General features: G+C 51.9%; 1 protein-coding gene across 1 annotated transcript in view; it reads right to left on the bottom strand.

The window, feature by feature from the left end:
• Window positions 1–14,314, bottom strand: part of ARHGEF18 (Rho/Rac guanine nucleotide exchange factor 18) — an 80,614-nt gene that overhangs the window by 15,549 nt on the left and 50,751 nt on the right. Inside the window, exons 11-15 of the mRNA XM_060630110.3 lie at window positions 4,949–5,087; window positions 3,778–3,890; window positions 3,507–3,647; window positions 1,473–1,723; window positions 396–521 (exon numbers count right to left, since the gene is read on the bottom strand). Coding sequence (XP_060486093.3) covers window positions 396–521; window positions 1,473–1,723; window positions 3,507–3,647; window positions 3,778–3,890; window positions 4,949–5,087 — 770 coding nt within the window. The remainder of the gene's footprint in view (window positions 1–395; window positions 522–1,472; window positions 1,724–3,506; window positions 3,648–3,777; window positions 3,891–4,948; window positions 5,088–14,314) is intronic.

Below are 14,314 nucleotides of genomic sequence, written 5' to 3' on the forward strand. Positions count from 1 at the left end.
TCTGAACAGGTTTGTGGTTAAAACGAAAGAAAAACTTGGGGTGCCTGGGTGGCTCAGTGGGTTAAGCGTCCGGGACTCTTGGTTTCGGCTCAGGTCACGATCTCACGGTTTCGTGAGTTCGAGCCCCGCATCAGGCTCCAAGCTGACAGTGCAGAGCCTGCTTGGGATTCTCTGTCTCCCCCTCTCTCTGCCCCTCCCCCACTTGCACTGTCTCTGTCTCTTTCAAGATAAATAAATAAACTTGAAAATCCCTGGTTTATAACAGGTACCTTATAACCTTAAGCTCTTCAAAGATTACGGTCCTGTGGAAAACAATCCAGAGCAAAGAGGATGCATTTTTTAATTAAAAAAAAAAAAAAATAAAAAAAAAAAAAAATAAAATTTTTTTTTTTTACCTTGATCAAGCTTTGAAATTTCTTGTTTTGCTGCAGCAGCAACTTATAATGACTGACCGCCTCGTTGTGGCCACTACAAAAGACACCGTATTTTTCTTTCATTCTGTCCCCATTTTCGCCTGAAAACTGCAGAAAGACAACAGAGAGGTTACTGAAAGGGAGCGTGCAAACCACCAGGGCGTGTTCTCGTCTGGCTCAGTTGATTCCATGAAAATGTGTCTCGAGTTGACTTGGGATTCCCCTTTCTTGTCTAACATACACGCAGGCAGAGAAACACTTCAGTACGGGGGCCTCCACGCAAGGTGCAGTGAGGCAAAAGGAGAAAACCTTCGAATGGGCTTTACTACGTCACAGTGCTGTAACATTTCCTGAAATCCAAGAAGGGAGCATCAATTTGAGCCGCAGCACGTTAGAGAGATTTCCAAGCAAAAGGGGTATTCTTCTAATTAGCTCTTGATTCGCGGACTCGGGATGCTTCGAGCACCCTGAGGGCAGACGGGGACTGACGGGTCCCCTCTGTCAATCCTGGCTGAGGCTCACAAGTCGACTCAGGAGTCAGGTTAGGCTTGGGGCCCTTTACCACAGATACGCTTTTTTTTTTTTTTTTTAATTTTTTTTTTTACCATTTATTTATTTTTGAGACAGAGAGAGACAGAGCATGAACGGGGGAGGGGCAGAGAGAGAGGGAGACACAGAATCGGAAGCAGGCTCCAGGCTCCGAGCCGTCAGCCCAGAGCCCGATGCGGGGCTCGAACTCACGGAGTGTGAGATCGTGACCTGAGCTGAAGTCGGACGCTTAACCGACTGAGCCACCCAGGCGCCCCATACCACAGATACGCTTCTAACAGCCGGAGACACGGAGGTCAAAACCGGAAAACAAGACACAACACAACACAATCCAGCCAGCGAACCAGACCAAAGCCCCGCCTGCAAGGGCGGACGTGTTCGCACAAGCGCGCTTGGCACGCAGGCACCTGCTTCTGACCACGAGCTGCACGCACACCCGTGACGGCCCAGGGCCACGGCCTCTCAGTCAGCAGAGACTGGCCCGGCCCGGCCCGGCCCGGCCGTGCCCACCTGCTGCACCAGGAGGTCCCCGATCTTCTGGATGACGTAGTTCCGGTCACTGCCCTCCTCCAGGGACTCCCGGCGGCGCTCCTTCAGCCGAGACAGGAAGTGGCTGTGCAAGTCCAGCAGGTCGTCCACTCCCGGGAAGAGGCGGCTGACGGCCTGGCTGCTGAACTGTAGCTCCTCCTGCAGGGCCCTGGAGTAGACCTTCAGCATGATCTTGAGCGTCCGTACGTGGTGCACCTCCGTCTGCACCAGCTCTGCGGGGACACGGACCAGGGGACTCACCCGCGCCGGGGAGGGCGCCCACGGTGGCATCACGCGTGCCGCCGGCCCACCGCGTGCCCGGCCGGCCGCTTCCAGCTCGGCACCGGGGCCCTGGCCCTGGGGGTCTCCCCGCCTGGGGGCAGGCCTCCCCTCCCCCCGCCCCGGGGCCCAGCGCTGCGGAGGTCCTAATGTAAGGGAGCAGCCAGGGCTGGGGTGATATCAGGAAAGAGAGGACCCGGGATGTGTGCTGGGACCTCAAATTCACAGGAGGATTTCACGCCCGAAGACATTTCAAGGCTGTTTTAGGCAGGAAGATTGTTCTGTGTTCTTTTTTTTTTTTTTTGATTTTTAATGTTTATTTTTGAGAGAGAGACAATGAGCGAGTGAGTGAGCGGGGGAGGGGCAGAGAGAGGGAGACAATCCAAAGCGGGCTCCAGGCTCGAAGCTGTCAGTGCAGAGCCCGATTCGGAGCTCGAACCCACGAACTGTGAGATCATGACCTGAGCCGAAGTCGGACACTTAACCAACTTGAGCCACCCAGCCGCCCTATCAGGAAGACTGTTCTGATGAACACTATTCCTTCGGATGTGAAACTCACACATCTGTGCACATCACTGACCAGACCCAGACTACAACTGACAAGAAAGCAGAGCTCAGGTGAGGAATTTAATTCTCTGTGAAAAGGCAAAGAAAGATCAGGTTCTGTGTTGGAGTTTACCTGTTGTTTAAATCACGGCCTTGATGCTGTTAGGAGACCAAAGGTCAACACAGCCCGGCCCAGAGCTGCCGGCCATGGGGGCTGGACGCAGACCGTGTTTGCCCAGAGGGTGAGACAATGTGGCAAAGGGCTGCCTGGATGGAAGCATCCAGACTGGTCCTCTCTGCACCTCCCTGCAGGGTCTCTGCCCTGCTCTGGAGTCCTGAGGCGAAGCATCTATCAGGGTCCCCTCCTGCCCACACCCCAACCCCCTCCAGCCTGGGCAGAAAGCTCAGTGTGTGACACGGGAGGGACCCAGGTGTCAGGGGACACCACTACCAGCCGGACACCAGCGAACGGTGAAGACCCGTGTGTGCCAGAATCTCCTCACAGAACCCCGACGAGGGGCAGAAAATGCCTCCTCGGACGACATAACGGTGTCCGTCCTGGTGAATGATTCCCATGGAGGGAGAATCGTTAAGAACAAGCGAGGGCTTTGGGGAGAGAAGGGCCTCAGATTCCAGTGTGGCTGTCTTGGGTTTTTGTCATCCTGCTTATAGAAAGTCCAGAGGCCCAAAGGGACCTACGTAGGGCACCCAATGCGGCACCTGGCCTGGGGACGGGCTCTTGTTTGAGAGCCACGCTTTGCACAGTGACCTGTAACCTCCCATCTCAGGACAGCGGCTGTCCACAGCCAGGTCCTCCAATGGCCAGCGGGAAGGGGTGTCCCAACCGGGAGCCAGTGCTACGTCACATGTCTCCCAACCCCCTGGGGGGGGGGTGTTGTCTGTGGTCACCAGGGATGGCTGGGACAGGCCTGGGGGAGTCTTCTCTCTCAGGGTCACCAGCAGGGTCAGGATGAGTCAGGACTGGGCACTCGGCCACGCTCGTCCTCAGGGATGCGTTCCCACAAAGCCCTCCCTGGCCACCTCTTCCCTGACTGGGAGAGCAGGGCTGCCCTGGGGGAGCAGACGGAGCCGGAGGTCCCAGCGGAGCCCAGACTCCCAGGCGCAATCAATCAAAACAAAGATGGAAAAGAAGGAAGTAGAAGGTCAGCGTGATGGTGCAGAACTTCTCACCATAGAGCACATCCTGCCTCTTTACCACCTCTCTCTTTTGTTTCTTTGCATACGCAGCATCCACAGAGAGGCTCCAGGACTCGGCCTCGAACTCGCGGGCATCTGACTCGATCTCACTCCTCAGCGAGGCCGTGCAAGGGTCTGAGGGAAGAAAAAGCGGCCACTGCTCCACTGGCTCTGGGCCGCCCCAGGCCGTGTCCCGTGGACACAAGGATAGGGGTCCCGGCACTTTCCCAGCGTGGCACCTGGGAAAGAAGCAAGAGGGCCGTACCTTCTACAAAAATGGGCTCGGCACTCGAAGATGTAAGCGAAAGAGAGTCATCAGCTGCCTGCTTAAATTTTAAAAATACGGAGTCGGCTTCATCCATCTCTCCTGTGACTGGTCTAAATAAAAATCATAAAAACCATTATTCAAAAAATCTCAATTAAATACACATACACACCCTTTCTAGGAAGGCAAATCTATTTGAGAACTTTCCAGATTTCTATATGCACTTAAACTTTGTCACAGATCTTTTTGTTTTTAAAAGAATTGATTTTACCTTTTTTTTTTTTGAAGTTTACCGAGAGAGGGAGAGAGAGAAGGAGGGAGGGAGGGAGAGCGAGTGAGCAGGGGAGGGGCAGAGAGAAAAGGAGAGAGAGGATCCCAAGCAGACTTTATACACTCTCAGAGCGGAGCCCGACATGGGGCTTGAACCCACGAACCGCGAGACCATGACCCGAGCCGAAACCAAGAGTCGGACGCTTAACCGGGACAGAGTCACCCAAGCTCCCCACAGATCCTTTGTAAAAATCATAACATTAGGACGTCCCCCCATCATAACTGACTTCAATTCAATGTGCCGGTATGTTCTCAGGGTGAGTTGGATTGTACGCTTCCTTTAATGGCCACCGGAGCCCACGGAGCCCCTGCAATTCTTTCGAGTGAGAGTTAGGTGGACACAGCCACACTCACAGGTGAGGGTGGAGAACCCTTCTTAACGGAAAAAGATAATCAGCCCCCTTCCCCGCCAACCCGTGCAAGGACCACTGTGATGACATCTGTTAGCATTAGGTTTTCAACCGAAACACCACTGAACGGAGAAATATGGGAACCACCTTGAGTCCACGGAGGACAGGGTTAAGGCGTAAGTAACGGGATGCCACCTCCACGGCAACCTCAGTGGGACTTCTACCATCATCTCAGGCTCGGACAGAAACCCCGCCCAAGGGCCCTTCAAGGGTATGAACCCAGCTGGCTGCAAGAGGCCAAGTACACCCAGAATCTCGGAAGCAAGTGTGAATAGGAATTTCACCGTGTGGCTGGGGGCCTACGATCAGATTCACACGGACCTGAGGGTCTCCTTTCCGAGAGGCCATCTGCGGGGTCCCAGGGGAATGTCCCATCCTGCTCCCTCCCTTCACCTGTAGCTGCCCCTGGAGCAGAGACGGACCCGACTTACCCGAGCTGCGTCCCCGTTCCCGCCGGGCTGGGTGCTGGCTGTGGCCCCCCCTTCTGTGAGACCGTCATGCCGACATTCCTGGACAGGGCCGGGCTGCCATCGGACAAGAGGGTGGCCCTCGGGTGCTCCTTTAAGGACGCTGCGACAGAGGCAAACACAGAGTTGGTGCTGAGAAAGCGGGCAGGGTAGTGGAGCTGGCCCGTCCGGAAGCCCCGTTCCGACTGTGGCCGCAGCACGGACAGGATCTTGGAGGTCAGCAGCTCGTTATCCAGAAAGACGTTCTCGCTCCATTTCCGAGGAAAAGAGCTGTAGAAAGACAGCTCGGGGCGGTCACGGAGCGCGCCGTCTCGGTCACTGCTTTTGGAATGCGTGTTCCCCATGCTCACAGTCCGGGCTCCAGGACCCGGCGTGGTGCGAGGCCAGGCTGCGTCGCTTTTATGCCTCCGTGTGATCCTTCTAGAAATGTAAAGCCGCGTCTTCTCCTACTGTATTGGCTGAGACAGCGGGTCTGGAGGGCAGGAAATTGGTCCCCACTGTGACCATTTAGTGTGGAAATCGCACAATATCTTCTCCTTTGGTAAAATAACAACAAAAAAACCCCAACACCCCTTCCATCTTGGCAGGAGGTAAAAGGCGGAGAGTAGTTTATATTCACTGTAAATAATCTAAAATCACCAAGAGCTCTGCGCTTGGCGTGGCTCGTGACGACATATCACACACACACACACACACACACACACACACACACACACACAGGGCTGTAATTAACCCGAGATCGGATGTCAGGATGACTCCGAGACCCAGAGACTGCAGGGCACGATGTGTGGCCACACGCGCCCCTGACCGTAAAAGCACTCTGATAGAATGTGAGCAGCAGAGCGGACAGACGAGAGGTGCCAATCCTATTTTACGCTACGACTGCAAACCAACCTGACACTCGACAGGGGCTCCAAAGGGTTCTTCACACTCATCTGCTCGTTAATGTAGGAAACGAGATGATAGGATGTGTGTAAATTCTCTGGTCACCTTTCCCACTGATGGAAAGATGAAATTCAGAAGGCCAAACTCTCACCCTCTTCTATTTGACAAATCAAGTTGAGCTGAGATGGGCTGCTTGGCTAATTCATTCTCAGGGTGAAAACCACACTGAAAGCTCTATTCCAGGCGAGGACAAAGAGCAACGTTAGAAGAAATCTGGAGGCGACTGTGGGCGCCTGGGTGGCTCAGTCAGTTGAGTATCTGACTTTGGCTCAAGCCATGATCTCACAGTTCGTGAGTTCAAGCCCTGTGTCGGGCTTTCTGCTGTCAGCACAGAGCCCACTTCAGATCCCGTCCCCCTCTCTCTCTTTTCCTCCCAGTTTGCTCACGCACTCTCTCTCAAAAAAAAAAAATAAATAAAATAAAATAAAATAAAATTTTTTTTTAAAAAAGGAAGAAATCTGTCCACTAGCCTTTCTGACCTGGCTCCTGGGTCCCCCCGGGCACCCAAGCTTCATTTTTTGTTTTTGTTTGTTTTTTTTAGTTTATTTTGTTTATTTTTGAGACAGAGACAGAGAGAGAGAGCAAGCAGGGGAAGGGCAGAGACAGAGAGAGAGAATCCCAAGCAGGCTCCACACTGTCAGCATGGAGCCCAATGTGGGGCCCGAATTCAGGAACCATGAGATCATGACCTGAGCCAAAACTGAGAATTGGACGCTTAAACCCACTGAGCCACCCAGGTGCCCCCACCCCCAAGCTTCGTTTTTTGTCACACAGGGAAGTAGTGGGGACCGTGGTTCTCTGCCGCACGCAGACCATGACGTTTGGGGTGGCTAAGGGACCAGCACTAGAGGAACATGTACTTAAGAGCTTTTCTGCACAGTGGGATTCTGCATTCTGAAAGTTTTAACTTAGATGGAAATTCAGGGTGGTTGGAAACATGCAGTTGGGTACATGTCGGAGAGAAAACTGGTCCAGGAGTAATGAACAGAGCTTATCAGCTGAGACTTAAGCACTAGGCGGCGTGATGCCATATTCCACACGGAACATGTATCCGTAGCCGTTCATTCTGTAACACAGCTCTGTATGGTGGGGGTGACATTTGCCCAGTGACCCCAAACACCCCAGCGTCATGATACTAAGTGGCTTACCACTGCTATTATCATAAAGACAAAGGTGATGAGGCTCTCTCTCATATATGAACACCCATTCACCAAGGTGAAAGTCATAAATTGAGGCCTCTGTGGTCCAGGGCAGGCATTTCCTGCCATTTCGACACCACTGTAAACCCCACCTAGGCAATTATGATTCAAATATACAAATATGGGACCAACCTTGAAATGTGTCCTTTGCCTGGCTGACTGATTGTTCCTGTGACCCGACATCTCACCTGAAGTGAGATACATTCTGCTTTAAAAATATTTTTAATGTTTATTTCTGAGAGAGAGAGAGGGAGACACAGAATCTGAGGCAGGCTCCAGGCTCTGAGCTGTCAGCACGGAGCCCAGTGCAGGGCTCGAACTTGTGAACTGCCGAGATCATGACCTGAGCCAAAGTTGGATGCTTAACCGACTGGGCCACCCAGGTGTCCCACATTCTGCTTTAACCAAAGAGTCTGCAAGAGAAAAAGTCACCATAAACATCTTCTGAGCATCACTAGTCCCCAAGAAGTTTAATAAATGATGGACACACTAAATCTACAGTAACTTAAATCTTCCCTTGATAATTGAGAAGATACTTTGAGGTATTCATGGCTAAGCGTCATGACTAGGGACACCAGGTACTCAAAGGGGTACAAGGGACAGAATTTCAGCTGAAAGAACAGTAAGGTGGTCTCTCTCACATATGATACAATTTACTTATTTATTCTGATCGCTGTTTCCCGAGTAGAATGGAGGGCAGTGCCTCCCGCAAAACGGGTCAAGAAATCATTGTTTTATGGAATATTTTTCAGCCATAAAGAGGAAGGAAATCCTGATGCTTGCTACAGCACGGACAAAACTTGAGGACATCATGCTAAGCAAAATAAGCCATACACAAAAGGATGAATACTGCCCGAATCCACTCACAGGACGTCCCTAGAGGAGTCCCGTCCAGAGACAGAGAGTAGATGGTGGGAGCCAGGGGCTGGGAGTCCATGTTTCATGGGGACAGAATCTCAGTTTGGGGAGATGAGAAAGTTCTGGAGACAGAGGTGGGGGTGGTTGCACAACAGTGCGAATGTAGCTAATGTTACTGGAATGTACTCTTAAAAATGGCTAAAATGGGGGTGCCTGGGTGGCTCAATTGGTTAAGCGTCTGACTTTGGCTCAGGTCATGATCTCGCAGTCTGAGTTCGAGCCCCGCATCGGACTCTGTGCTGACAGCTCAGAGCTTGGAGCCCGTTTTGGATTCTGTGTCTCCCTCCCTCTCCCTCTCTGCTCTTCCCCCACTCATGCTGTCTCTCTCTCAAAAATAAACATTAAAAAATTAAAAAAAATTTTTTTAAACGGTTAAAATGGTCAATATTATGTTTACGTATTTTTTTTTTTTTAAGGAGTCACTGTTTCCTTGGGATGGAACACTTCTGCCCTTTGACAGTGGAGTTGGGTTACTCAGATCTCTACATACAAAGGATAAAATTTCCTAGAACTATTCACTCCCTTTCCCTCACCAAAGAGTGCAGGTAACAACTGGCAAAACCCAAACAGGGTCTGTCCCCGAGTTAACAATACTGTACAGATGCCATTGATCTGGTTTTGACCACGGGCTGAGGTCATGTCAGATTACCATCCCTGGGGGATGCTTGGTGAAGGACACCTGAGACTCTGTACTAGTTTTGCAACTTCCTGTGAATTTTAAGCTATTTCAAGACAAAAAGCTGCAGCGGCCTCTCATTATTCCCCGTAGTGATGTTCCATAAAGTTGCAGCGAAGCCTGCTTTAGCCAATACCGAATCGCCGCTCCTGGGGAAGCTACAGGGCTAGGTTCCCGGGACCTTCTGCCCACGCCCGTCATCAGCCCATCAATACGCAACCTTGCTTTATGTGTGTTTCTCTTGAAGGATACCTTATTTCATACATGCTGTTGATTTATTACCATTGAACTCATGGTCAGGAGGACTACAACTCATGGCTGAAGGGAGCGGAGTGTACCTAACACACGTAATTCCTCCTCCGAAAGACGCATCACAGCCTTTTTGCACTCAGTAATGCCCGACAGCACCCCAGCACGATGCCCGGGGGCCATTTTATGCATGTATGTATGTATGTATTTACAGCTTATTTTTATTTGAGAGAGAGAGAGACAGAGAGCAAGCAGGGGAGGGACAGAGAGAGGGAGACGGAATCCCAAGCAGGCTCTGCACTGCCAGCACAGAGCCCCATGCGGGGCTCGAACTCACAGACCACAAGATCATGACCTGAGCCGAAGTCACGAGTGGGACCAACTGAGCCACCCACGCGCCCCACCGGGGGGCCATTTTAAACAGCCAAATCACCGACGGAGAGCACAAAAATGTGAAAAACATGGCATTAAGCACACTGCAAAAAGGACGCTTGTTCAAGGACGAGATGAAGTAAGGAGGCAGAAGGTCACGTCACCTTGTTGGATAGGAACACGCGTGCTGGGGGACTTGTATTTTCACTGGACACGTCTGCTGCATGTGACTGTGAACGCCCCACAGGTACTGATTTGGGAGTTACGTATAAGATTTTTTTTTAATGTTTATTTACTTTTGAGAGAGGGACAGAGACAGAACGTGAGCAGGGGAGGGGCAGAGAGAGAGGGAGACACAGAATCCAAAGCAGGCTCCAGGCTCTGAGCTGTCAGCACAGAGCCCGACGCGGGGTTCAAACTCACAAACCGCGAGATCATGACCTGAGCCGAAGTCGGACGCTTAACCCACTGAGCCATCCAGGCGCCCCCAGGTTACTTATACGTTTCAGCAAGGAATTTAAGTTTGCAAATACAGAATCCGGGAATAAATGAGGGCAGGCTGTACGTAAGAACCCTGTTGACTGAGAAATTACTATTACATTGCAGAACACCCTTGTTTGCTCAGACACACACGCTATTTCTTGAGAGCTCACACTCCCCAAAAGTCTCCGAGCTGGGGGGACTTCTTACAGAAAAACAGAATGCTGTACATCTGACAGCAATATGGCCTCTGGAGATAAATCATTCTTTTTCCTCTGGAGGAACTAACCACGACTGCCCCTCTCACGCCACTTAAGACTTTTAAAGTAAGGGGTGGACAATCACTAATCAAGTCTTTCTAGAACACGTGCAGCCACGGAAATGAGTGCCTGATCAAGACACGAGTGGGGGGCTCTGCGACAGACCAGCTGCTTCAATCATGTCGTTTTATTCTGTATTTTTTTTTAAGTTTATTCATTTATTATTTCTGAGAGAGAGAGAGAGTATGTGCACAAGCTGCGGAGGGGCAGAGAGAGAGAGAGGGAGACACAGGATCCGAAACAGGCTCCAGGCTCCGAGCTGGGGCCTCGAACTCATGAACTGCAAGATCACGACCTGAGCGGAAGTCAGACACTTAACCGACGGAGCCACCCAGGCGTCCCTTACTCCGTATTTCTGACGATCTGACAGGTGGCACCTTGCCGACCCAGGAAAGCCTGCCCCTGCCAGGGCTGGCAGGTTCCTAGAGACAGGAAACGACTCGCTTGTAAGAGCACCTTTCACACGCACACCCAGCAACCCAGAGCCCACGCTTCAGCCTCCTCGTCCGTCGGGCTTTCACACTCGGGGCCACCGTCCCCCTGCCCCGATTACCCCAGGGCCTGGGGCCGGACAACCAGGGCCAGCGCCTGCACCCCAGAGCCCGCTGGGGTTTTCAATCCAGCCAGTCTTAAGCCTGTTCACCCCGCCCCGACCATTCCTCCCCACGGAAACCACCGTGAAGGCTCTTGCCCACATCTTCCACTCATGCCCGCCCTCTGGCTCCTGACCGACCCTGGGGCATCCGGCAGCCCCCTGTGGCCCTGTGAGGCGTGCCCCGCCTCCTGCTCCTGGGGGCCGTGAGTACAAACTTGTCTCATGGCAGTCATTTCCAGGTCTGCTGTCTTCCCATACCTGCTTCAAACAAATCCTGCAGACCCTGAAAACACCAGCCACCCAGGGGCCCGGGGGCGTGCCTGCCAGGGCCGGGGCCTCCAACATTCTCAAACACACGCAAAACCGCGGGGCTGCTGGTGGGAACGCAAGGCGGTAGAGCGCTTTGGAAAACTGGTGCTTCTCCAAACGGTTAAACGTGGAGGTGCCATTCCCTCCAGGTACACGACCGAGAGAGGCGACAACGGGCACCCGCACAAACACTTGTACGTAAATGTTCACGCAGCACTCTTCGCAACAGCCAGAAGCGGAATCGGCCCCAGAGGTCTGTCGACTGATGGCTGGAAAAACACAACAGGGTCCATTCACACGATGGGCTATTAGTCGGCCCTACAAGGAACCAGGCGCTGCTTCAGGCTGGATCCTGGATGAACCTGGAAAATATGCTGAGTGAAAGAGGTCAGACCCAAGTGACCACATACTGTAGGCGTCCGTCTCCAGGAAAATGGGCAGAAGAGGCAAGTCCATGGAGACAGAAAGGAGACTGACGGCCGTGTGGGACTGGGGGAGAACAGAGGGCGACAGCTAAGGGGTATACGCTTTCTCTGTGGGGTTCTAACACTGACTGTGGTGACTGGGACCCCACTTACGTGGGGGAGCCGTATGGTACGTGAGTTATAGCTCAGTAAAGCTTTCATTTTTTATTTTTAAAGTTTATTTATTTAGAGAGAGAAAGAGAACGAGTGGGAGAGGGGCGGAGGGAGAGGGAGACAGAGAATCCCAAGCAGGCTCCGAGCTGTCGGCACAGAGCCCCATGTGGGGCTCGAACCCATGAACCGCGAGATCACGACACGAGCTGAAACCCAGAGTCGGACGCCCTTCCGTAGAGCCTTTGAACCAACCAATAAACTCGTTGAGGTACAGCCATCTTTCTGCAGGAGCAGAACAGATGGTGTGGGTCAGTCACTCTGCCCTTGGCAGAGAGAGGCAGGAATGGGCGTTCGTCCTGCCCTCGTGTCTTCCTAAACCAGACAGCCATGGTGGGACGGAGGGGGTGGCGGTGCGGTGCTGGGATCGGGGCCACGGAGCAGAGGTGAGCACCCGGCCGCCTAGCGCTGTCTGCACACCGCCACGACTGCCACGACCGCTGCTTTGGGGCCTAATTAGCACCGTCTGCCCACTGCTGAGAGGGGCCATCGATTGGCGTGCACCGGGCCCGCTGCAGAGACTGTACCACAGAGCCATTTGTGCGCGGGGACCTGGGGAAGAGGCAGGGGCAAAGACAGGAGGCCAACAGGGAAAATGTGAAAAGTTCTTTGCCCAGAGGAAAAAAATACACGCTGTTCTCAGCAACAAATTGCAGCCTGTTCTCATGATGATTGTTTTTTAAACGTTTATTTATTTTTGAGAGACAGAGAGAGCGAGCGAGCGAGCAAGTGGACGAGGGGCAGAGAGAGAGAGAGGGAGACAGAAGATCCAAGGCAGGCTCTGTGCTGACAGCAGAGAGCCCAATGTGGGGCTCGAACTCGCGAACCGTGAGATCATGACCCGAGCCGAAATCGAGACTTGGACACTTAACCGACTAAGCCACCTAGGCGCCCCGTGATGATTATTTTTTAAAACCTGTTTTGTCTTGGTGGCTTGAAGAGCGGTCTCTGTGAGCAAATCGGACGACTAAGTTGTGTGACGGATATCACGACCCTACTTACTTACACACCTCGGAGATACTGTGCGTTCGGTTCCAGACCTACCACAATAAAGCGGGTCAAGTGAGTGTTCTGGTTTCCCAGCGCATATAAAAGCTATGTTCACACTACGCTGTAGACTGTTAAGTGTGCAACTGCATTATGTCTGAAAATTCAGTACCCATCCCTTAATTTAAAAACTTTTTTTTAGTTGGGGAATTGGAGTAACTTACAGATGAACACAGGGGAAGGGAAGGAAAAATCAGATAAAAACAGAAAGGGAAGCAAGCAAACCATAAGAGACTCTTTTTTTTTTTTTAAATACTAAAGGTACTTCTTTTTAAACTTTTTTTTTTTAAGTTTATTTATTATTGAGAGAGAGAGAAAGAGAGAGCACAAGCTGGGGAGAGGCAGAGAGGGAGGGAGACACAGAATCGGAAGCAGGGTCCAGGCTCTGAACTGTCAGCACAGAGCCCGATGCGGGGCTTGAACTCACGAACCGTGAGATCATGACCTGAGCCGAAGTCAGACACTTAACTGACTGAGCCACCCAGGTGCCCCCATAAGAGACTCTTTCTTGAATACAGAGAACAAACGGGGGGTTGCTGGAGGGGGGCTGGGGGCTGGGTTAAGTGGGTGGGGGGCATTAAGGAGGCCCTTGTTGGGATGAGCACTGGGTGTCCATATGTAAGAGATGAATCACTGGGTTCTACTCCTGAAGCCAAGACTACAGTGCATGTTAACTAACCTGAATATAAATAAAACAAAAAGGAAAAAAAACCCTTTTTTAAAAAAGTTTACTTATTTTGAGAGAGTGAGTGAGTGAGCGAGCAGGGGAGGGGCAGAGAGAGAGGGAGAGGGAATCCTAAGCAGGCTCTGCTAACAGCATGAAGCCCGACGCGGGGCTTGATCCCACGACCCTGGGATCATGACCTGAGTCGAAATCAAGAGTCGGACACTCAACCAGCTCGAGCCACCCAGCACGAATTTTATGTTCTCAATAGCAGATCCCTCCAGCTGCTCAAAGGCAACCGGGAACAGCTTGGGAAGGCAGATGGGCCCTGGCACAGAAGTCCCCCCAGTTTTCTGGAAAGGGTCGCATAAAGGGACCAGCCAAGTGACATCATTAGGCGGGAACAGCCGCCCCCTGTTGCACAGCGGTTTCAAAAGCTTGGCTTCAAAATGACTGTCACTTTTCTCATCTTTACTGAGGTCCTGCGTCCCGTCCCTGTCCCTGCCCCCACTCTTTGTCTCAGTGCAGACTTTCCCTGCAGGCTGAGATTGGCGTCTGTCTCTGGAGAGTTCTGGCAAGCACGCGCTTTGGGCGAGTGTTCGAGAGACAATTAAGAAAATCTGAGACAAGATGAAGTTTTCAGTTCACAGTTCCTGGCTCTTCAGCCACCTGAGAATAGACTAAATCAAACTAAATCGATGCCAAGACAGCTCATTGATTTCTCTGCCCTGCTTCATTTCGATGTTACACAAGTAAGACAGTATAAAGAATAAGCCTAAAGAAGAAAAAAAAGGCAAAACACAACAGAAAACCTTAACCCCGTGCCTAAGGGGCAAAGGGGGAAAAAACAAGCATCTTGGGGCTTAAAAGTAAGTGTGTGCCAGAAAGAATACTCTTCCTGAACCTGATTATTACCCAATA

This window comes from Panthera onca, chromosome A2, assembly GCF_046562875.1.
Source record: "Panthera onca isolate mPanOnc1 chromosome A2, mPanOnc1 haplotype 2, whole genome shotgun sequence".
Lineage (NCBI taxonomy): Eukaryota > Metazoa > Chordata > Mammalia > Carnivora > Felidae > Panthera > Panthera onca.